The sequence below is a fragment of the Plecotus auritus genome, assembly GCF_963455305.1.
Source record: "Plecotus auritus genome assembly, chromosome: 10".
Classification (NCBI taxonomy): Eukaryota; Metazoa; Chordata; class Mammalia; order Chiroptera; family Vespertilionidae; genus Plecotus; species Plecotus auritus.
The window spans coordinates 26,747,963-26,771,372 of record NC_137785.1 but is presented as its reverse complement, the minus strand read 5'-3'; the positions used below and the strand labels follow the sequence as shown (position 1 = coordinate 26,771,372).

General features: G+C 44.2%; 1 protein-coding gene and 1 pseudogene across 7 annotated transcripts in view; one reads left to right on the top strand and one right to left on the bottom strand.

Moving 5' to 3' along the window:
* The window catches only part of BANP (BTG3 associated nuclear protein), a 160,710-nt gene that overhangs the window by 38,529 nt on the left and 98,771 nt on the right, over positions 1 to 23,410 (bottom strand). For 4 of the 6 annotated variants that reach the window (XM_080643795.1, XM_080643797.1, XM_080643794.1 and 1 more), the window contains 2 exons: positions 23,061 to 23,132; positions 18,854 to 18,892 (listed from right to left, as the gene is read on the bottom strand). In XM_080643795.1, the coding sequence (XP_080499921.1) occupies positions 18,854 to 18,892; positions 23,061 to 23,132 (111 nt within the window). The remainder of the gene's footprint in view (positions 1 to 18,853; positions 18,893 to 23,060; positions 23,133 to 23,410) is intronic. The other 2 variants (XM_080643796.1, XM_080643799.1) reach the window with 1 other exon arrangement.
* LOC308235537 (SUZ RNA-binding domain-containing-like) lies at positions 19,134 to 19,594 on the top strand (annotated as a pseudogene). Its single transcript has one exon. The product of its transcript is annotated as an SUZ RNA-binding domain-containing-like (transcript).

Genomic DNA, 23,410 nt, shown 5'->3' with positions numbered 1-23,410 from the left:
CAGGAGGCAGCTGATCAATGATTCTCTTTCATCATTTATGTTTCTAGCTCTCTCTCTTCAAGAGACAGATTTCTAGTCCTGGCTGGGTGCTCAGTCAGTTGGAGTGTCATCCCATACACCAAAAATGTTGTGGATTCAATCCCCAGTCAGAGCACATATAAGAGACAGCCGATCAATCAATCTCTCTCTCTCTCTCTCTCTCTCTCTCTCTCTCTCTCTCTCTCTCTCTCTCTTTCTCTCTCTCTCTCTCTATCAATGAACATATTCACATATTCCAGGATGAGGATTAAACAAAATAATAAATAAATAAACAAAGAAATAAATAACCAGGTTCCCATTTGCCATGGAGAAGAACTGGCCACGGGCAGGAGCTGTTCTCCTGACACTCAGTTCCCTTAACAAGACCCACTGAGCAAATGGCCGCTGGGCTCCAACTCCACCTGGGGTCAAGAACTCTCCAGGAGCTCTCAGAAAATTCCACATTGAGGTAAGACAGTGAGATTACTGTCTGATCAAGATATCTAGGACCAAGTAGCCACAAATATTTTCAGGCTCAAATCCCTTTCTGCATCCACAGCAGAGCTCAGTCACAACGTTCCATATCCTTTCTAGAAAGACAGGGCGCTCTGGACTAAATGCCTGTGGGAACCCCTCCCTCCCCCTCCCCCCGCACCCCCGACCCCGCCCGCTCCCAACAAAGAATTCATATGTTGAAGCCCTATTCCCCACTGTGATGGTGTCTGGAGGTGGGATCTCTGGGAGACAATTAGGATTAGGTAAGGCCATGAGGGTGGGTCCCTATGATGGAATTAGTGCCCTTCTGAGAGAAGTGCTCTCTCCATGCCTGCACCAAGGAAAGCCATGGGAGGACATAACCAGAGACAGAGTCCTCACGAGAACCCAAATGTCCTGGCACGCTGATCTGACTTCCAGCCCCCAGAACAGTGAGGAACAAATGTCTATTGTTTAAGCCCCTACTCTGTGGTGTTCTGTTACAACCACCCAAACTCAACAGAAGGTGTGGTACATACTAGTAAACATCATCATCTTCCTTCTCGTGAGGTGAAACCAGTTTGGAGATGGCCAGAAGGACAGACTACTGTGAAAGAAAAATCCACTAATAAACCCAAAGGCATCTCTAATCAATCAGCCTTAGGTTCAAAATCCACTGTTGTTAATTTTGTGGGACTTTTAAATGAAGGGACATTCATATACACATACTGTTGTTATCTTCAATGATTTGTAAAGACCTAGTTTACATACATTTCAAGTTCAATTTAAGAAGAATCCCTTCAGCAGGTCCATGGACTCCTGACACTATGGATCATTTCTCTGGAAGCATTCTGAATTTGGGGACTTCACAGTGTGTTTACCTCAGTCCCTTGACACTGAGAGACTATCTCTCTAACCTCTAGGGTTCAGAAAGAGGAAAACATAAGACAGGCAAGGACAATGGAAGTTTTAGTATGCCCGTTTCTGAGGGTTCCTAGGCTTGAACCAGACCAGCGTCCTGTCCTCTCCCCTGTACATCCTTCAGATGGGCCCAGGAGTCGTTAGCACTGTTAAAGCACACAGCATGCTGCTCACAAACACATTGGGCCAACACAGAAAAGCCTGGATCGAATGTGACAACTGCTTGCTCTCACTGCATAGTGTGCTCGAGGCACCCCACTCCGAGGTCAGAGACACCAGGAGTCAGAAACAACGCAAATGTTTAACTTCAGGTGTAAAAAAAAACTTCTTTAAACTTTGTCCAAATGAAAAAACTCTCAAAAAACATTTCACACTCAGCCAATGGTGGGCCACCTCTGGGAAGGAGAGTGAGGGCTGCTCGTGAAGAGTGAGTTCACACTTTACATGGTGCTTCTATATTACCCAGCATGGTCTGTGTTCATGCTATCACTCATACACTGAAACGAGAAACCATCACCACTATAACTCCAAATGAGAGAGAGGGAAGAAAGGAGGGAGGAAGGGTAAACTTCCTCGGGAAGGTGATTCAACCTCAGAAAACCCATTTCGCAGATACGGAGTTAAAGCTACAAGCTGGAGCTGTGCTAGGGTGGGATGCAGCAAGGCAAGGGCCCAGGGCAGATCAGTGGAATGAAGGCCTGGAGCTCGGGGTTCTCTTCCTCCTATGCCCCCCATTGGCCAAACCAAAGAGGAAAGCCAGTGGGTGAAGGAGGCTAGAGAAGACTGAGCCAGGAGAGCAAAGGGAGACCAATAACAGGGATATCCCTGAGTTCTTCTCCACTGCAGTCTCCGCTCTGGGGGACATCCTGGCTGCTGCTGATGGCTGCTGCCAATGGCTGCAAATGTCAGGATCACACATCCGCTATTTTAGTCATCAGAAGAGCCCGTCGGTCATCATTCAGCCCTAAAGGGAGCAGACAAGGACCCAAAGCCCTGGATGGTGGGCAGGACCATGGTGCCAGTGAGTTTACATGGGAGCAGCAGGACTGGCTGGGGTCCCAGGGCCCCGGCTGCACACAGGGCATTCGACACAGATGTCATCTTGTTTGTTATCATTAGTTCCACTTTGCCAAGAGGAAATGGAGCCTCAGAGGCTAACTTATGTGCCCAGGAGCACAGGCCAGTAAAAATACAACCAAACAGAAGAGGCTTTGAATGCAGTTGTGGCAACTCCTCTGGGCTGCTCCTGTCACACCACAAGGCCGGAGCCAATCCCTTGTGGGTGAATAAGATGTGTTAGAAAAAACTGAAAAGAATGATTACGCAGCAAATCATACAACTAAGAAATCTTAAGAGCTCATTTGACTTTAATAATCATTTCCCATTAAAACAAAGAAAATTATTTATGCTAAATCCCCTCTACTTAAGCCTTAGTTAGGAAAACAGCTACAAGGCCTTCACTCAGTTTCTTTTTGGCCAACTTGTCTCTTGGCTGAACACCTGCCAATCACAAATTATTAAGCCTTGGTGTATTCTCCAACTCTGGAGGGGCTTTTGGGAATTCAACTCAGGTGCCAACGGAACATCACCCCAAATGGAAAGTAATTCTCTCAAAAAGATTTGCCAACTGTTTACTGTTTTTTTAAGGAGTCACACTTTTCCATCCTATTTCAGCAAGCCTTCCATTAACTGGGGCCTGGTTTACCCGACTGTCTTCAGTGCAATGAGATGGACCTACCAGTGGCCTGGGATTGGTGCCCAGTGTGGGTGTGTGGCCTAGGAGGGTGCATGTCTCACTGCTCGGTCACTGCCTGCCCCGCTCTGGGTGATGTACTGCCTCCATTCACGGACAGAAGATCTACAATTGGATTGTTGGCCCACAACATCACAATTCTAAAGGCTCCCACTTCAAAATCATCTGTATAAATCAATTCTCATCTTTCACTAGCTGGAATGCCATCCTCAGAGCTTAGACCAGCCTTCAACAGTAGGCACCAGGCTTATTTCTACGGACTATACAATAACAAGTGCATGGCGTTGGGTGCCATGTATACATCTGATGACATAGGAACATTAAGTGAGAATAATTATTTAAAGCAAGCAATAGCTCAAAGGGGCAGGTGAAGAGGCAGAATTAAAAATCAGTCTGTGTCACTTTACGTTTTTTGTTTGTTTACTTTGGGAGTCAACATAAAACAATGGCCTGAATTCTAACAGTAAGTGACTAACTATATTTGTGTGCACATGAAAAACCATTCCTGGATGATCTGCCTAACCTGCATGTATATTATGCATAAAGCGGCTATCAGTTCAATGTGTTCTTAATCTCCCCTCTCCCTGTCTCTACATGCACACACCTGATGGTCTCAGATATTACACTTTTTCTTCAATCCAAACCCAGTGATATGTCACACATATTTCATTTTTGAACTGCAAATCCTTAAAGAAAAATGGTAATGAATTTTACCAAGTATGTGCAAATTCATTACCCATGTGAGAGGAAACATGGAACCTTCCAGCTACTCAGAATAAGGGGAACGATCCTGATCTTTGATATGTTACCTGATCAGAAGTTGACCTCCGCTCTGAAATTATATAAAAAGTCATAATACTAGCACTGGCACAGGTTCTGCTATGGATTATGTAGACACAGCTCTGTATGGTCCTCTGTAAACCTGTCAGTGTGAAAACACCCACAGATCGCAGGCTCCCAGTGAGAAAGATAGGGATTTGGTTTGCATGTCCTTTCGTTTCCCACAGGTTAGCTAGTGAGTTAAACAGCTTAGGACTCTCTTTTAGTCATTTCAGCACACTGTTAGAGCAGCAGCTTTAACAATTTAAGCAGGGGCCCTGACCAGACGTGGTCCATGGTTTCTAGATGAAGATTTCCTCATAAACACAGTGAATATAACAGTCCCCTCAGTAGTTCACTCTCTTAAGTGCGTAAAAATGGGAAATCACATTGTGCTTGAAATTTTTTTCCTTTTGCAGTAATTCTGCCCTTCTATAGTTCAAGGGCTCATCAAGATTTTAGTCAGGTTCATTGGTGTCTTATCTGTCACAACTCAGACACCGCAAGCCTCAATGCTTGTGCCTCTCACCACTGGACTGATCAGCAGGTGGTTCCCCACTCATGCGCCCTGTGATGAAGATGATGTGCTCCTGGAATCTGCAGACCCTGGAGACCAGCAGCACCCAGACACACTCAGTGCAAATTGCAGTGCTACTCCCAGCCCATACTCCTCTCGAGCTGGAAGGAACTACCAGAGTCCAAACACAACCACAGTTAAGGGCATGGGGACAATCTGCTTGTTTTATAAACATGGACCAGTTAGAGCACCTAAAGTTTGCACAAGGGAAGACCCAGGGTCTGAATAGGAATGAAATGTCCTAATAGGTGCCTTCCATTCATAATTTTTCTGTCTATAAAGTGAGACTCCTGGAGCTAATCGTTCCAAGGGCTGTTCCTGCTTCTGAAATTTCACCTTGCACACACCTTCACTCTCCACAAGCCCGAAGTTCAGAAATTAAGTTCCTGGTGAAGAAGTAGTAATCTTGCTTCCTTTCAACAGATAGCAGCTTCTCTGATGGCTTATAGAATAGAATTCTTGGGTCTAAAGAATCCTTCATATGTTCCATAGACATTCTTCACAGCCACTCAAACCAACAGGTACACTGGCCTGGCCCCAGACGTGGGCTCGGGCTGCCACCCAGTCAGGTAACAGTTTCTACCATGACACAGCAGGCCTGTTAGCAGGCAACACATACACAGTTAAAAGACTGTGACAGAAAAGTTTCAGAAAAGCCCAAAAGAAATCACCAAAACTTCCTTATACTGAAAAATATCTACAACTAAAAAGAAAATTGGAATTGCTCAGGAGTCACAAATTTTCAGGTTATTGAGCTGTAGGTTTTAAATAAGAACTCTTCTAGCCCAGCATGAAAGGCTCAGTGGTTGAGCGTCGACCTATGAACCAGGAGGTCATGGTTCTATTCCCGATCAGGGCACATGCCCAGGTTGTGGGCTCTATCTTCAGTAGGGAGTTTGTAGGAGGCAGCCGATCAATGATTCTCTCTCATCATTGATGTTTCTATCTTTCTCTCCCTTCCTCTCTGAAATCAATAAGTAATTTTTTTTTAAAAAAAAGAACTCTTCCATACATTTCCAGGTTATTATTCATGATTAAAATTATTAATGAATATATACTACATTTTTAATGGTTTAAAAATGAAGAGTGTTTCAAAGTTCTCCCAATAACCTGTGTATCTTACAATTAAATAAGTGCCAATTTGTAATAATTACTATTGTATTCATTCATCAATCATTAAATATTGATAATTTGGTACTACCCCAGGTACTGTGTGGAACAGAAATGAACAAAATTTAGATCTAACAGTATTAAAACTATTTAATTTAACCTTTTCAATACATATTTGACAATAATGAAATTGATAAAAAATGATTCTGGAATTTTAGGGACTGCCACCCCTCCGTTAACTGTCTGGTCAGAAGACTGATGTGGAACTCCACCAAAGGGGCTCAGGGCAGCCGTGAGCACAGTGACCAGTGTGCAATGTGTCCAAATCTCTGAAAACTATCTTTGGGGTTTTATTATAAAGCTACTTTAGCCCATACTAATAAGAGCCCCTTCAAAGACATCGTCATTTCAACTACCCAAATACGAAAATGTACATTTAAGTAATCATTTCATCCAGCTTCTCTCTAACATTATAGTACCCTGCCCAGCCCAAACTGTTGTCCAGCTTTTTCCTGGTCTTTCCTGACCTGAAACAATCTTGTCTGTTACAACTATAAGGACAAAACAAAAGGCCTAATGGGACACGCCAGCGTTCTTAACCAGTCATCACTGGAGCCTGAAACTTCTTCCTCATTGCTTAGGAGAAACCAAAGAGCTAGTGAGTTCTCAGGTTTTCTGTGCTCACTGGCATCCGGTCTGTTTTGCTTCATATAACGAGCCTCTATTGGGGACCAGAAGGATTCCTGAAAAATTAGAGCCAGCAGCAGGAAATACCGTGGGCCTCTTGTCTGGTCTGAGCCAACTGCCCCAGACACGGTGACAAACCTGCAGGGTCTCGCTCAGTCCAAGGCTGCCGGTGGGCCGTGCTCCTCAACCAGTTGTTTCTGTGACTTTTCTAGGATGTTTTTTACAACCAGGCAACTCCGCTCTGACCTTTAATGGCTTAAATTTTATTTTCCACCATTTCTGGTACAGAGGCTTTTCGATAGGGATGAATTCCCTGAGCTACATAGGTTCTTCAAGATTTCTGTTTGTGTTTTGGCATGCAATACAGGAACATATTTCCTTGAAGGGAACATTTGTATTAGAAGTGAAGTGATCAGTGTATGCCATCTGGGAGGCTGACATTGTTCTCCCCAGTGTGATAGACCAGTAAAAGTAGACTAAAGCTTCCCAGAAATAGAGACGTTTTACAGGTACAGATAAAGGCATTGTACACGTGCATGCATGGACACACATATCCTACACACATGCCTTACACACACATATGCACACCCTACACAAACATACCCCTCTACACACATGCCCTACACACGTGCGCCCTACACAGTTATGCACACATCCTACACGCATACATATGCACACCCTACACAAACACACCCCTCCACAAACATGCCCTACATAACACACACATACACACACACCCTACACAAATCCCTTACACATACACACATTTTTCTCACCTACTCCAAAAAAGTCCTACATATGAAATGTTGGATACTTCTCATCTCTTCAAGTCTTTTTTCCCAGCTGGATTTAGAGGCCTCACTTCATGGGGAAAATTCTGACAGCCCCTGAAATTTACCTTGAAGCAAAGTATAAGGAAGGACACAAATGCCAAAGAAGTCAAGATAGGTTTAAAAGTTAAAGAATGCCCAAGTTGTTAGTCAGTTTTTAGTAACGTTATCTCATCAATACACAATGAGATTAACCTGGGTTTATCACTGTGTTGTTTAATACACATGTATCATATGTGTGGGTGAGGTGTATCCATTATTACAAAGATGGGCTTACCAGAACACAGAGAATCTCCCTAATTATCAAGTACTCTGACATTGTTTAGCCTATAGACATACAGTATATAAACTTTTTCACATACATCTTAGATGACATTAGATACAACTGTAAAGAGAAAACCTATCGGTACACCAAAGTACACATCTAGCTGAACCAGTACTAAACCATTTCATGATTCATGATCTAAGCAGCATGACCAAAACTCCAGTCTTTCAAGATTTCCTCAGTGGCTGGAAACCTCCCAAATACAGAGAAATAATTGAGCCAGAATTCAGTGTTTCAATACATATAATTTTACCTAGCAACAGAGTCTGATACAAAGTGAGTGTTCAATCTACTGGGTTCGAATTCCACACCCTGCATGAACCCTGTATCTAGAAGCAGCACCGTGCCTCTTCCTGGTTCTGCTCCACACCAAAGTGCCTACTGAACGCACACTGTAACAAGGCAGGAAACAGCTCCCACGATTAGTCCCATTTCTTGTACATTTTCATAGCTCTGTTACCTTATGCCCAACTAAAATTCCTATGAGCGGGGCAAAGAAAACACCATCATTTCAGTCCCAACTGAAAGAGGCAGAGAAGGCAATAAATAGACAAGACAGATTAGAACACAGTTCAAGATCATCAAAAAACTCACTCAATTCCTTGGTGGTTAAGAGTGGTGGTGGTGGTGGTGGTGGTGGTGGTGGTGATAATGATGATAGTGGTAGTAATAATGATGATTATGATGATGGTGATAATGGTGGTGCTAGTGATGTGGTAATAATGATGGTAGTGATGTCCGTCATAACAACAGTGATGATGATGTCCTAGACAACTGTAGCTACACTGGAGCTTCAGGGGTCATGAGAGTTAGGTTCTGGATCCACCCCTGATTTCACCTCCCTCTATAATCCTAGAAAAACTACTATCTACTGTCCCCATGTGTAAAGGGGAATTATATCACCAAGTTCCTGAATTTGTCTCATTTCCTCTATAGAATACTACCAAAGAGGTTAGGAGAAAGCACATGCCCTGCTCCAGAAAAGGGATACCTGAGTCACTGCAGGCAGATGGCTAGCTCTCTGTGATGTTTTGGGAAGAAAGGTATCATTTAGCTGAAGGTAATTTAGATGATGGGGAACCTTTATACATTACATAGAAGTTAAAGGGACCCTTGACTTGTTCTTCTTGGTTATGTTTGATCTTTATTAGCAACTCAGTATAACTAAAACAACACATCCATCAGTACCCTCTCAGGAACAGATGCCTATCCTTGGGTGTTAAAGAGCCCAGTAAGCAGAGGAGCTGCAGACATGGTGCCCAAGAGGAATCGGAGGTCAGCCAGCAGCAGCTGCCAGTTATCCAAAAACAGACTGCTTTTGGAGCGTTATTTCAAACATGAATAAATGTTTAGGTCTTTTGTTTTCTTAAACTCTCCAAAGAAATGAAATAAACAGAATGCAAAAGAATCTCAGAAATTGTACAAACGTATACTTTAAAAAATCTTATTTTTTTAAAGCAAAAAAAATTTTAAGACTGTTTTAATAATTCAGTAATTACTTGGGGTGGTGGACACAATACAATATACAAACAATGTATTATGGAATTGTATACCTGAAACCTATATAATTTTATTGAACAATGTTACCCCAATAAATTCAATTAAAAAACATAATTCAATAATTAACAATGTATAATTATGAGAATGTAACAGATTTTATCAGTAGCCAAGCTGTCCCAAAAAAGCACACAGTGCATCAATCAATCATGTAAAGTTTCTCGATGTAGATTTTATGCCACACAGGTGGGCTGGTGTCTGCCTGAGGTCACAACACTGGCATTGACAGACTAACCCCCAACCTATCAGCCTGAACAAGGAAGGTCATTTCAGGGGGTTGTAGCATAGGATTCACCCAATAACTGTCTATTTGGAAATATGTCCATCCTCTAACTGCAGTGGTGCCTCGCCTGAGAATCACCAAACTCCAGTGTAGCCCATGCTCCCTGTGTGCCTCCTGTGCACTTGGGTAGGGCAGGGCCTGTCTTAAAGAACTGAGTCAAGGCGTGTTAAGCACAGCAAGGATGCTGAGAGACGCAGGCAATCCCACACCTCATCTTTCTCAATTCAAGATCCTGGCAGGGGTATTGCACACTGCCTCTCCAGGAAAATAATCACCATGGGGGCTTGCAGGGACCACAGCCTCAGCTCTTAAATGCTGGTTACATCCCTTCTTGGAATCATGCTCCCCATACTGTGAGGGCCCAGGCCATGCAGGGAGCCTAGATCAGTGGTCGGCAAACCATGGCTCGTGAGCCACATGCGGCTCTTTGGTCCTTTGAGTGTGGCTCTTCCCCAAAATACCACGGCCTGGGCGAGTCTATTTTAAAGAAGTGGCGTTAGAAGAAGTTTAAGTTTAAAAAATTTGGCTCTCAAAAGAAATTTCAATCGTTGTACTGTTGATATTTGGCTCTGTTGACTAATGAGTTTGCCGACCACTGGCCTAGATAGAGGAGAACCGAGGGGCTCAGGCGGACAGCCCAGCTGAGCTCCCCCATGTAGGCCAGCGCACTCCTGGGAGTGAGCCCTCCAGACAGGGCAGCCTGCTGAGCCTCCAGGTGACCCCAGGTGATTCCAGAGACACCACTTGGAACAGAACAATCACCTGATTTGCCAAATAAACCCAGAAAATCATGAAAGATAATAAATGGTCATCGTCTACAGCAAGAGGTAACTGAAACGAGTGACAGCTGGTTGTGTAGGGAAGTGTCCTCGTGCTTACAAGTTCTATAATAAAGATTTTGGTGTCTGCAACTTACTATCAAATAGTTTAAAACACAACAAACATACATACATCCATACTTACTTATACAAGTGTATGGATTTCTGGTTGTTTATATTTTTATATAATTGAATCAGGACTCATTCACGACTGTTTCTAATTCAGGCAGATTTAGAACTAGAATCCTCTGTATTTCAATGCCAATGTCAATTAATGTCTGCAATTTTTATGGACATGGTAACTTCTTGTTCAACCATCATTCCCACTTACATGACTATGTGGAGACAAAGCACTTACTCAAGTGCAACTCAAGTGCTCAAAGCAATCAAGAGTCGCAGTCACAAAGGCAGTGCATATACTAAACGCAGTGCCTTGTCCCTGTTAACAGCACTTATCCCAGTTGATCTTGCCGGAAATATCTCAATTAACCCAAAAGAGAGGATTCACATCCTTGTTAATGTGATTGAAATGCTCAGCTGGCCTACATGCCCATTCTCTCCAAAAAATGTTCTTAATTTGAGTATTACATGATGCGCTAATTAAAACAACACATTTCCTATGTCTTATGCAATCTAAACCCCAAGAAAACAATTATCTTTAGAGAAGAGGAAAAAAGTAAAATATTTTTGTTTCAGCTCACTTAAATGAGTTACAGGAGATGTCTGGTTTTGATATGAAGTCATGTGGCTGGGAGTTTCATGTCACCAAGTGTGACCTCAGAGCACTCCTGCTTCCACTGTGGTGCCAAAGTCAGGCCCCTGTCCTATGCTTACTCCACAAAGCCTCCTGCAGAGCAGGGCACATCTCAAGGTTTCAAAACCACCTTGTCCCTCACCTGTCACACCAATGTAAACTTTAATACCTTATACTGAGGATATTTTTAGAATAAATGTCCTTTCTTTTTGGCCACTTCTTTCTTCCACTACTCAAATTTAACCTAATCTCTCCACTTGCATGTTTAAATTTATAATTGCAATGCAATCTCCTAAACCAGTGGTCGGCAAACCGCGGCTCGCGAGCCACATGCGGCTCTTTGGCCCCTTGAGTGTGGCTCTTCCACAAAATACCATGGTCTGGGCGAGTCTATTTTGAAGAAGTGGCGTTAGAAGAAGTTTAAGTTTAAAAAATTTGGCTCTCAAAAGAAATTTCAATCGTTGTACTGTTGATATTTGGCTCTGTTGACTAATGAGTTTGCCAACCACTGTCCTAACCCATAGTTTGCTTCTGCCAGCACCTAGGGACACTGCTAATTAGGATCAAATTTGGATAATAGCTTTGATATTATTTAATTACAGGACATAGTCCTATCCATGTAAATAGAAAGTATATTTCTATACAACATTTTAGTGTATTACTGCAAGTGCACAACACACACCAGCAACGAGTTTGTGAAGCACTACAAACTCCGGTCACTGGTGCTTTAAAAGGCTCTGAATTAAGCAGAAATGCTGAGGATGTAACATAGTTGTGAGAGTGTTTTAGTGATATCTAGGAAAAAGGTGGGGGTTTGGGATAGGCTGGAATGCACTGTTCCCATTTAGAACATCAGAGTAGAAAGCCCCCACGCACTGAAGCCTTGCTGTCCAGTACATTTCCGGAAGGGCAGTGATCTGAGGAGTGAGGATGCCTGGCTGGGGCCAAACTCTGACTCATACCCACGGGTGCTCATCTCTGAGCCTAAAAAGGGCTCCCAGAACAGAATGCACACTATACTTTATTTCACCAGACCCCACAACATGCAGGCTTCACTGTAGAGGTGGCTTTACCTGCCCCACAGGTGAGGTGGGCCGAGTTCAGAGTGTGACTTGAGCGACCTCAGGCTCTGCGTGTCCTCCCACCCTACCTCTGAGGGGAATGCTGCCTATTCTCCTCTCCTCCCCTGATAAGCTCTCTGGCAAACCGCAGGTGAGAGCACCAGGCCAACCGAGCACCTTCCTGAGCTCACCTAACAGGTGAAGGAATCCACGCCAGGTCTGAGTGCTGACCTGCTGTACTCTGTGGGGACTGTTTGTGGCAGGCCCCACTTTTAAGGCTCAAATCCAAATCTCAAAAGTTAAACGGGGTTTCAGAGATCCTCCTGGTTTTCCCAGGAAGAGTTCAACTTTGAAGTAACACTATCTATGTCCACCAAGTGCCTCAGGCTCCTGCCCTCCAGGAGGTAAGAGACAGGCACAACCACCAGCCCACACCACAGGCCCCTGCTTCCTAAACAGTTACTCATAGGAAAGGCACTCATTTCAGAAAACAAGTGTTTCCTCTCTCCTCCATAAGATTTGCATGTTTTTGCTTGAATCCTCACTTTCTCCTGAAGAACAGCCAGTGTCATAAAGAACAGAACCATCAGGTTGGCCCACCACGGGAGGTGATGGGACTCCTGGACAGTGCAATGCACACCGATATGTGACACATGTCTAGAATTCCTGGGCTATGACCAAAAGATTTCCAGTGAAAGGACAGTAGCATGACTGTTACATGAACACAAGGCACAATTAATCAGAATTTAAGGGTTGCTCCCAAAACATATTTTTAACCTCATCATTCTTCATCAGTACTCAAAACTAAGCCAGATTCTATTCATTTGAAAGTGTTTTAATGTCTTGCCAAGATCAAAATGTCCACATAACTTTACAAGTATTTTCTACGTACAAAGGAGCAAGGCCGAGAAGACATGGTGAGCAAGGCCGAGAAGACATGGTCACCAAAGGTAGCCAGAACTGAATTTTGTGCCTTCACCTTCCAAGCAACTGGACTGAGGAGAGTGTTCTAGTCACGTCTGACCAAATTCCACTTCCTGGTTCAGGGAAAGGAACACATGCACAGGCTGCCGTGACCAAGATGTCCGTTCTATCTAATGAGAGTTTGTAAGAAGTGTGACTGCAGTTTTCTCCGAGGAATTAGAACAAGCACCCTCAGTCTTTTCTGACCCCAGCAAGACCGAGTTACATGCCAGTCAGGTACAAACATTGTCAACGCTATGAACCATAATCTGGGATTTTCAATAACACAAACATAATGCCTCATGCCATCCAAGATTCCACTTGCTGACTGTTCCCTAAGATTACTAAAACATATTTTGTTTGGCATTTCTTTAACAAATAATTGTAATTCACTTAAAAAAGCTAAGTTCTAATCTAAATTGCTTCACAGTGATGAAGCTCAGATGATCTGCTTTCTTTGAAAGGTTCATTCATGGCCATAATTTTAACAAGAAAAAGGAACATTTCCCAATTAATGCTTTAAATATATAGTTTTCTAAAAAATGTCTCTAAAATCACATACACACACTAAAAATAAAGGGACGTTTTCTGCCAGACTCTACATGCAGAATTTCAAAGGGTCACAGTCTAGTGACATCACTCAAGAACAAAAGAGATCTTACCTTTTTTTTTGGGGGGGGGGGTGCTTTTTTGATTAATTCTCACCCAAGTATATTTTTCCATTGATTTTTTAAAATGTATTTTTACTTATTTCAGAGAGAAAGGATGAGGGAGAGATAGAAGTATTAATGATGAGAATCATTGATTGAATGACTCCTATATGCCCCAAAGTGGGGATCAAGCCCAAAATCTGAGCATGTGTCCTGACCAGAAATTGAACCATGACCTCCTGATTCATAGATCAATGCTCAACCACTGAGCCATGACGGCTGGCTCCATTGATTTTTAGAGAGAGTGGAAGGGAGGAGGAGAGACAAAGAGAGAGGAACATCGATGTGAGAGACACATAAATTGGTTGCCTCCCACATGCACCCTGACCTGAGTAGGGAATCAAACCTGCAACCGAAGTACACGCCCTTGACCAGAATTGAACCTGGGACCCTTCAGTCTGCCGGCTGACGCTCTATCCACTGAGCCAAACCAGCTAGAGAAAAACTTATCTCTTCAGAGCCTATTCATCATTCTCACACCCTGCCTGTGTGATGAGTTTCGGGGGGTTTGGATATATGCACCCACTCTCCCAGAGAGGTGGTGGCCCTGTGGACAATGAGCGTCTATCAGGAGCCAACCAGATACCAGGCTGAGCACTGGTCAGTCTCTGCTTTCGGGGAAGGCACATCTTCCTGAAGCAGGTCCCATTTCAGTGTCAAATAAACAGAAGCAGAACAAAGTAAAGTCTGCCCAAGACAACACACTGACAGAGTGGCAGCACCGCGGCGAGACTTGGGCCCCAGTTACAACTCTCCCACCAACTGGTTCTCTTCCAAACAATATCCCACCCCAAACAAGGTTCTCAGGAGGTAGCACCATGGGAGTGCACAGATGTGCCAGTGGGCAAGAACCCTGAATAGGTGCTTCACCTCTCACCCCTCACCCCCATCACAGAGCTTACCAGGGGCAAGGGGGACCTCCTGCCCTAACTTTCTCTAGCAGAGAGTAAGTGGAAGATGCACGTGTATTAGGTCCAACATGGCTGCAGGGCCCCATGGAGAAAGGCCTCTGTTTCTGGCAGAAGCTGGCTCAACGTCCTGGGCTGCTCCCAGCAGGACCTCCCAGTACAGAGCCGCTGCAGCTGACCCTCCAGGATAGGGCTCCTTCTCTCCCCTAACATTCCCCACAAGGATGACTGAGTAAGAAAGGAGGCAGTAGCATGCAGTAGTATAAGATGTCACCTACACTCCAATAGTACCTATGATCAGACTGGGGACAAAAGAAATCAGCACAGTTTGAATTCGCTTAATAATATGACTTTTAACAACAACAGCATCTGGAACAAAGCCATAAACACATGTGAATATCTGGAGGTCCAGCCTCTGGCCCATGCATCCTTCTCCGAGGAGGTGCCCTAGTCCAGAACCCACGACCAGAATTAGAGACAGCATCTTAATTTCAACCCTAACAAATTTGGCCATATGGTTTCCTAGCAAAACAGTAGATGTGATGACGGATGAGGAATGGTCACTACAAGAAGATACACATGGCCAAAAACTGAGGAAAGAGAACAGGAAACACATGAACACACCACAGGGCCCGATGCTGCCTCAAACCTGCTTACAGATGCAGCCATCCCTTGAAATGCGGCTTCAGACTACACCTTCAGTTCTCCAAGGTCTGCAAGTTGGTCATCTTTCCAGATCCTTCTTTCCCATATTTGGGAAGCAATGGACACTGCTGCCCTAAGCCCCAATGTCTGTAACGTACCAGGCATTCACACGCTCTCATTGGACCCACGGTGGACCTGCCAGGTGCCACACCGCTACATGGGACAGGACCAGGATCTCTTGATAATTAATTTGAAGAAAATATATGACTCCAAAAAGGATGGTCCACTGTCAGAATCATATTACACGACTATGTAAATGTAGTATAATAAACACCATGCAACATGAAGACATCAGATCTCTCTCCTGGAAATAATTCACTGCAGACTCGACCATACAAATCCCACCAGCAGCAGCAGGGATCAGCAGAGCACACGTTTCCCTCCCGTCTCCTGCCAGGTAACAAAGGGAGAGGTGCTTTCACAGAAGCTCTGCACTCAGCAACACAAACAAGGCCAGCAATACCCATCTTTGAAGTAGAAACAAGAAATCCCGTGATAAACATGACTGTATTACAGAAACAGCAGTGGACACGGGTTCGACAGCCCTGGCATCAGGAAGGAAGTATTCCTGCCATCAGCTCCTAAGAGATGCTTAACTGTAAGGATGTTGAGTGTTGTTGCTTAACCAGCCTTAAATCAAACAGCAGTTATACCCACTGAGTAAGAATTTAACATGAAGCTCATAAAACAGTCAGTGGATCTATGAACTCAAAAAGACATGTAATTTTGTGTATATGATGTCATTTTTACATAATTTTTAAATTACGTCAATAATACATAAATTTCTTTTTGCACTTCTATAATTCAGGAGGATTTTCTGTTCCCCAGAGTTGAGATAGCTATTCAACACCTTTTGCCCAAAAAAACTGGCGTGAGCCTGGTGTTGTCAGTCTTGAGTAAATGAAACACCAACACTTACACCAGGACTGGAAACTGGGAGTCCCTGGAGCATTACGGAGGGAAGATCCTGAGGCTGTGTCAGGCTAAAGGGAAAAGAGCCCTAGACGCTCAGGGCCTATCCTCTTGTGCACACGAAAGACCGGGGGAGGGAAAAGGAAAGTGGAGAGGCAGTCAGACAGAGACTGTGGTGGTGGAGGGAGAAGGTGAGAGATGGGATGACAGGGGATCCTTCCTTCTACACTGATGTGTGTCAGCCTTCTCAGTGGCGTCAAGTTGAATGGGGTGTTCTGTGTCTTGTGAAACATCATACTACTTCACAAGTACTTGGTCAATTTAGAAAACAAAGTTGTTATGAGCAGGATAACTTAACAGGAACAAGAACTGGATGATAAAATAACAAAAAACCATTTCCACAGTGGAAAAAAAGAAAGGATTAGCTAAACAGATGTTTAACAGAAATAGGCAGCTTCTTATGAACACATACTATTTCTTTAAATCAGGAAGCAGAGTTTCCTTTAGAAAAGAAAAAGGCGCCAGGTTCCAAAACTCCCTTAGTCACCATCAGCATCAGTCCTGCCTTTACTTAAATTCTGTCTTTAACTGGAGGTCCCACCAAAGTGACCAACAATGACCATGGTGGAGATTTTCTAGGCAAAAAAATGCAGATGACTAATTAAATTATTAGTTATGTGACACGGAAAGTGATCAGTGCAGTAGTTCTACTTATTCTGTAGTGAGGTTGCTAAGAGGAAGAGTCAGTGGGAACTCGGAGGCAGACAGGCTGGAACAGACATAAATCCGCAGTAAATCCCAACTGCTCGTGTGAACAGGCCGATGAGGCATGGGCAGGAACTTAGGCGAGGCAGCAGCACTTGTTGAGTGTGCAGAATGGGAGAGTGCAGAAAACACTCTTGCTTGGGGAAGTTTCAGAAGGCGGCTCTTCGGATGTGAACTCTAGGAGTCGTTCCTGAGCTGACAATCGTGGACAGAGCTCACGTGCCTGCTATACCTGTCCACAAAAGCTGGGTTCTCTGCTTTCAAGATGTATTTGGAATGGTGTTGCCTGATTAGACACAGTGACAGGATAGTAACATAATATAAAAACATGATTATATTTCAAAATCCCTGGTGGAATTTTGCTCAGGAATAGAGACAAAAACAACAGGGAAATCAAGATAACAGACTTACTTTCCTCATCAATTAAAGTTCAGCTACATCTTAATTAGGATCAAATTGTCCTCCCCGTATGAATATAAACCATTAAATTGTCAAAAACAAAGAGAAACTACTGATAGTGACCTGTCTTTTCCTGCCCCAGCCCGACATCTCTGGCCCGACCAAGAGAAACACCACATTGAAGCTGCTGAGAACCGATTCTACTGCGCCTGGCCCACAACTTTATCACCAAGGCAGCTCAGAGAAACTGTGGATTTTAATTTTGCATTTCTTTGGCTTTTTGGCTCTTTTCCATGGAAGCTATATTTATATATTAACACTGCTTCAGGACACTGATTAAAACCTCATGTGTATGCTCAAGGAGAAATTTTCAAACCAAGAAACTCCAATTTAAATATTAGTAAGTGCAATTCTCCCGAGGCGCTCTGAGGGTTCAAGAGAAAATCCAAGGGCTATAACTATCCTTTCACTTCCTAGTCCAGCAATACAAACTCTCCACGACCGGCTCATGGCAGACATCAGGCACTCATGGTGATAATGGCAAAACAGGTGTTTCAAAGGGGAGCGTGCACTTGATTTTGAAAATAACAAGTATTATTACCTTGAAGTAAATGAGTTCTGTGTTTATGGTTCACGTTTTATAAAAAAAGGAAGATCATCCAGAATCTGTCATAATTATTCAAAGGTTGCAAACATCACCTTAATAATAACTCTTCAAAAGGACATGAAAATTTTATATACATATATTATTGATTTCAGAGAGGCAGGAAGAGGGAGAGAGAGACAGAAATATCAATGATGAGAGAGAATCATTGATTGGCCACCTCCTGTATGCCCCCTACTGGGGATGGAGCCTGCAACCTAAGCATGTGCCCTGACCGGAAGAACCATGATTTCCTGGTTCATAGGTCAACACTCAACCACTGACCCATGCCAGCTGGGTAAGGACATGAAAATTTTAATCCCCCGAATTCACCAGCAATTTCACTAGATCTTAGAAAACAAATCACTCCCTAGAAACCCTCACAGTTGGCACACTTCTCTTTGTGAAAACAATTCATATCAAATGTATTCAATGATGGTCTCTGTTACTTTTTGTCCAAGATTAGAAAAAAGGCAGTAGCTGGAGTTTGACAGCAATATCCACGAACAAAACCCACCTTGTTCTAATCTACAGCTACTGTACAAACACAGTGATCAACAACAATCATGTCAATTTACAGAAAACAGTAATAAACAGATGTGGAGTTTCATCCAAAAGACAAAGAGCTACCTGAAACTCCACAAAGAGGCAGATGCAGCCCAGAGTCCCGCAGTCAATGTGTCCCCATCAGATGTCCTTAGCCACCAAGTAAAGCCAGTATTTCAGAAAAGCCAGTATTTCCCTGGCGCTAATGCAGCTCCACCCTCTGGCTCCTCACTCCTCGCTCCCTCCCTGTGGCAATGCAGTGTTTGGGGATCTACTACAGCAAGCAGCATGGAGTGAAGGGAGGTGAGCACTTACCTGCCCATCCTGTCCCACGTGGTGTATCTGTAGATTGCCCTGCAAAATGGATGAAAAAAAGAGATCAAGAATAAAAATGACTTCAAGACATAGTGGCAAGAACTTCCCCAGGCCATTGGTAAATAACAGCAAAACCACGAACACCAATTCTACAAAAACTCAACCCTTGTAGAAATAAAAACTCAAAACAAAATATTTAAGCTGAGTTTACAGGTTACTATTTTTTCTTATAAAAACTAACAAACCAGGGGGGTTGGGAGGAGGGGAAGCGGCGAGTAAGATGGAAGATGAGGAGGTCGTTGAGAGCTGGGAGGAGGCGGCAGACAGCAGGGAAATAGACAGACAGTTGGAAAAAAAACTGAAGATCACACAAAAGGAGAGCAGGAAATCCAAATCTCCTCCCAAAGTGCCCATTGTGATTCAGGACGATAGCCTTCCCACCGCAGCCCCCACACACAGATCCGCATCCTCAAGAGGCCCACCAGCAACGGTGTGGTCAGCAGCCCCAACTCCACCAGCAGGCCAGCCCTTCCTGTCAAGTCCCTAGCACAGCGGGAGGCAGAGTACGCAGAAGCCTGGAAGCGGATCCTGGGTTGTGCCAGCCCCGAGGAGGAACAAGAGAAACCCATCCTCGACAGGTCAACCAGGATCCCCCAACCCGAGGACAGCAGGCAGCCCAATAATGTGATCAGACAGCCTTTGGGTCCTGATGGGTCACAAGGCTTCAAACAGCGCAGATAAATGTGGGCAAGAAAGAATGCTGCCGCCGTCACCACCTCCTGGGTCGTCCGCCATGGGTCGCACTGCCGTGGCCCACAACTGGACTTGAGCAGAGGGAAGGACCTGATTAACTTGCACTGTGATCCCCTTTGCTCCTCACACTGTGACCTTGAACCCCATGCACTGTGACCTCCCCCTTTACCCGCTTCTCACTGTGACTGGCATGTCTACAAGGGCTGTCCCAAGTCAATGGAAAGGGAAAGGATGGGGGTTAGCTAGGGACTTAAGAGTAGAGAGTCAGACAGTGCCACCTGGCCACTTGGGGTAAAGCCAGTGCCAGCAATAACAGTTTATCATGCTCATTAATTTGGGATTTCAAAACAAATGAGAACTCCCATCCACCCACCCCCAAGGCATGTCTTCGTCACTTAAAAGCAAGTTCCATTTGAAAATTTTTAAAAAAAACAAAAACAAAATACTAACAAACTAAAAACAAAACATTTTCACTCCCCACCCCAACCACAAATGCAAATGTAATTTTTTTCTAACTTTTATTTTGAGACAAGTTTAGACTCACAAGAAGAATCAAAAGTGGTACAGTGAGAAGTCCCTGTACTCATCACCCACCTTCCCCCATGGAGACACCTTACATAAGAATAGTGCATTATCACAAGCACAAAATTGACAGGACACAATACAATTAACCAGACCACAGGCCTACTAGGATCTCACCAGTTGGAAATTCATTTTCACTTGCTTAAAAAAAATAATAAACGATTTAAGTTTGATAGGTTCTGCTGAATGTCTCTTTGCAGACATCCTCATTTTGATAAAATAATTACTTAATTTTTAAATGAACAAGATAAAACTTTATTGTGATAAGAAGACAACTGTATATTATAACCTATTATAAAGTAATCATTAATATTATCAACAATGTCTTCTAATTCATTGCATTCAATTCCTAATGGAAACAAACAAAATACTGGGTTTCAGCTATGAAAACTGAAAAAAGGGACAAAATCGGTTTCAAAAGTTTAAATTCAAGAATTATTCTTATGCCCAGCCCGGGTGGCTCAGTGGTTGAGCATGGACCTATGAACCAGGAGGTCTCGATTCAATTCCTGATCAGGGCATATGCCCGGTTGCAGGCTCAATCCCCAGTATGGGGTGTGCAGGAGGCAGCCAATCCATGATTCTCTCTCATCATTGATGTTTCTATCTCTCCCTCTTCCTTCCTCTCTGAAATCAATAAAAATATATATATTTTTAAAAAGAAGTACTATGATTCTTTTAGCAAAAATAATATAAAAAATGTATGTTGATTATTTCCTTTTATTATTATATCAATTTCATTCTTTTCAAATGACAACCGGCAAATTAAGCATTCTAAGTGTACGCGCCTTCTAGACTGACACTTCTTAATTGTCGTTTGGCCTCCCCTTGTCTGTGTCTTTAAAAATTAAGCCTCCCTGCCCTTCAACAGGACACCCCACTTAGTCTGCAGGTGTCCTGCACCACTCAGTGCATTTCCTGTGGAACCCACATTACGGTGAGCCAGAAGACTCTCCACTCACCATCCAGCTCCTTAACTCTGACAGTCATACCTCTCAGGGCCATCTCCAAGTTCACTGCCTGCTGCTCTCCTTCCCCTGCCCGCAGCTTCAGCCACACCAATGTGCTTTCTCCCACTCCCTCGTTTAGACACATGATGATTACTGAACTAATTACTCCTATGAATGAATCAATCCCCTCCTTTGACCAGGTATTTACTGTTCCTCTCATAGGAATTCATTCAGCCACATATCCCCGTTCTTCCCTCAGAACCTCTGCTTATCTCTTCCCTTTGCAGGCTGGGCCCACAGCAAATCTCTGGGGTCAGAATGAAAGAATTTCCCTTAGAAAGCATCCCAGAGCGCCTCTCTGTTTACTGCACCAGCGAGTGCTCGTCACTTCCGGCCCCCCTAGCACACTCATCTCAGTGCACTGTGGGGAGCCTCTACCTCACATTTTCACACAGCAGCAATAGCCTGCACAGCAACCTGCACAGACCGGGAGCTCAGCAAATGCCTCACACAGGAGTCAGTAAGCAAATTACCACCACCTCCACCTCAGCACCCTGGGTTTTGGAAACTGAAAAGTCAAAGGGGCACGAATGCCTTATCTACTTAAGGAAAGCAGCCTAGCATGCTGCTAGAATGTGAGCAGAAGGGTCCACAAAGCAGCTCTGAAAAGCCATTAGGCACCACTGAACTAATCAAATGCTTCCCTCCAAAGGTTCTCCTGAAAGTCTCTTTGACAAGTCAGGACTTGCACAGTCGCTGCTGGGTCTGTACCTGTTTTCACCATTGGTGTGTGAGGAAACCCGACACCATGTAACAACACACCACAGTGCAGGTCTGCACAAAGCTGGTACTATCTTCCCAGCCTAGAAATAAGTATGTTTTTTAGCTCCCAGCCCATGCTGCCGGGGCACGCTGTTCCACACCTTGCTTGGCCAACAGAGCAAGTGTGCACTGCTCGGCAGCCATGGGACAGTCAGAGGAAGACAAGTACACCGAGTCTACTGATGCTATCCTGTGCTGTAGGAAACGACCGTCAGGGTTCCCGCAAGAGGCAGCCAACAACCACCCATGCCCTGTACAAAAAGGATAGAAAGGCAAGGTCCCCCTGAGGGGCTCAGAGAATATCAGCGCCATGACCAGCTGGCCTCACCTTCCAACAACCCAGATAGATGGTCTACCTGACCTTCACACACCGACCCCCTGTAGCAGCTGATACACATATGCAACAGCACTTGTGCAGCTGGGATGGACTCCCTGCATTCTGTCTTTATCATGGATTAGAATTAATGAAAAGCAGAATGCCATCAGTGATAAGAAGCCTGGATTTCATGAACTTAAGGCAGCTGAGGCAATCCTAGGAGTGGCAGGAATGGGAAGAGCCATGAATAGATGCACTAAAAGCTCACAGGATGTACATGTGCAGTCTCACCAGTTCCCAATCAACCCAAAATGTGGGCACTGGTTTTCCAGAAACAGAGCACAGGCTCGTAGAGGCAAGGAGAACCTGTGAGGTCATGTCGCAGGAGCAGAGCCCCACCTCCTGCTCTTCCCACTCCCCCTGCTGGGGAACTCCCCGAGGCAGGAGAGCAGGGCCAGAGCCATGCTGGGAACAAGATCTGCATCTCAGATGGGAAGACAGGAAAGCAGGGTGGGCAGAAAGAAAAGGGGTAGTCAGAGGTCAGCACCAGCCAGAAGCAAAAACTGGATATAGCAAGTGCTGACAAAGAAAACTAGACTGCCCATATAAACCCGCAGTGCAGCAAAGGCAGGAGGACAGGCAGGGCCAGTTTGTGCCCAAGGAAACGAGAGTCAGGTGGTCAATGCTGGACATCGTGTTGTCTGGGGATTCCCAGTTGTCTGCCCCATTTGATGAAGATCAGAATGCAGAAAGCCCACAGGCAGTGCTGGTGGCCACGACTCACCTCGCTGTCCTGTGTGATCTGCACCTGCTCCCCTTGAGGCACCTGAGCGATGTGGAGGTGACCCTGTGGAATCCGCAGCGAGAGAAGACAACAAGAAGCATCAGAAGAAAATCAAAACCAGAGGAAACAAAAAACACTTTCCGAAATTTTTGTTCTTAGCTATATGCTCACAATTCAAAAAAAGACCAACTAAATCCTGAATAGTGTAATATAATATATACATAGTATTAGCTACTTAATAGTCTCTTGAAATTAAACTGTTAGTATATAACACATACAGAACATTTTACAATAATTCTTAAAGGAGCAATGGAGCCTAGGAAAATTCTGTTAAGTCTTTAAATTTGCTT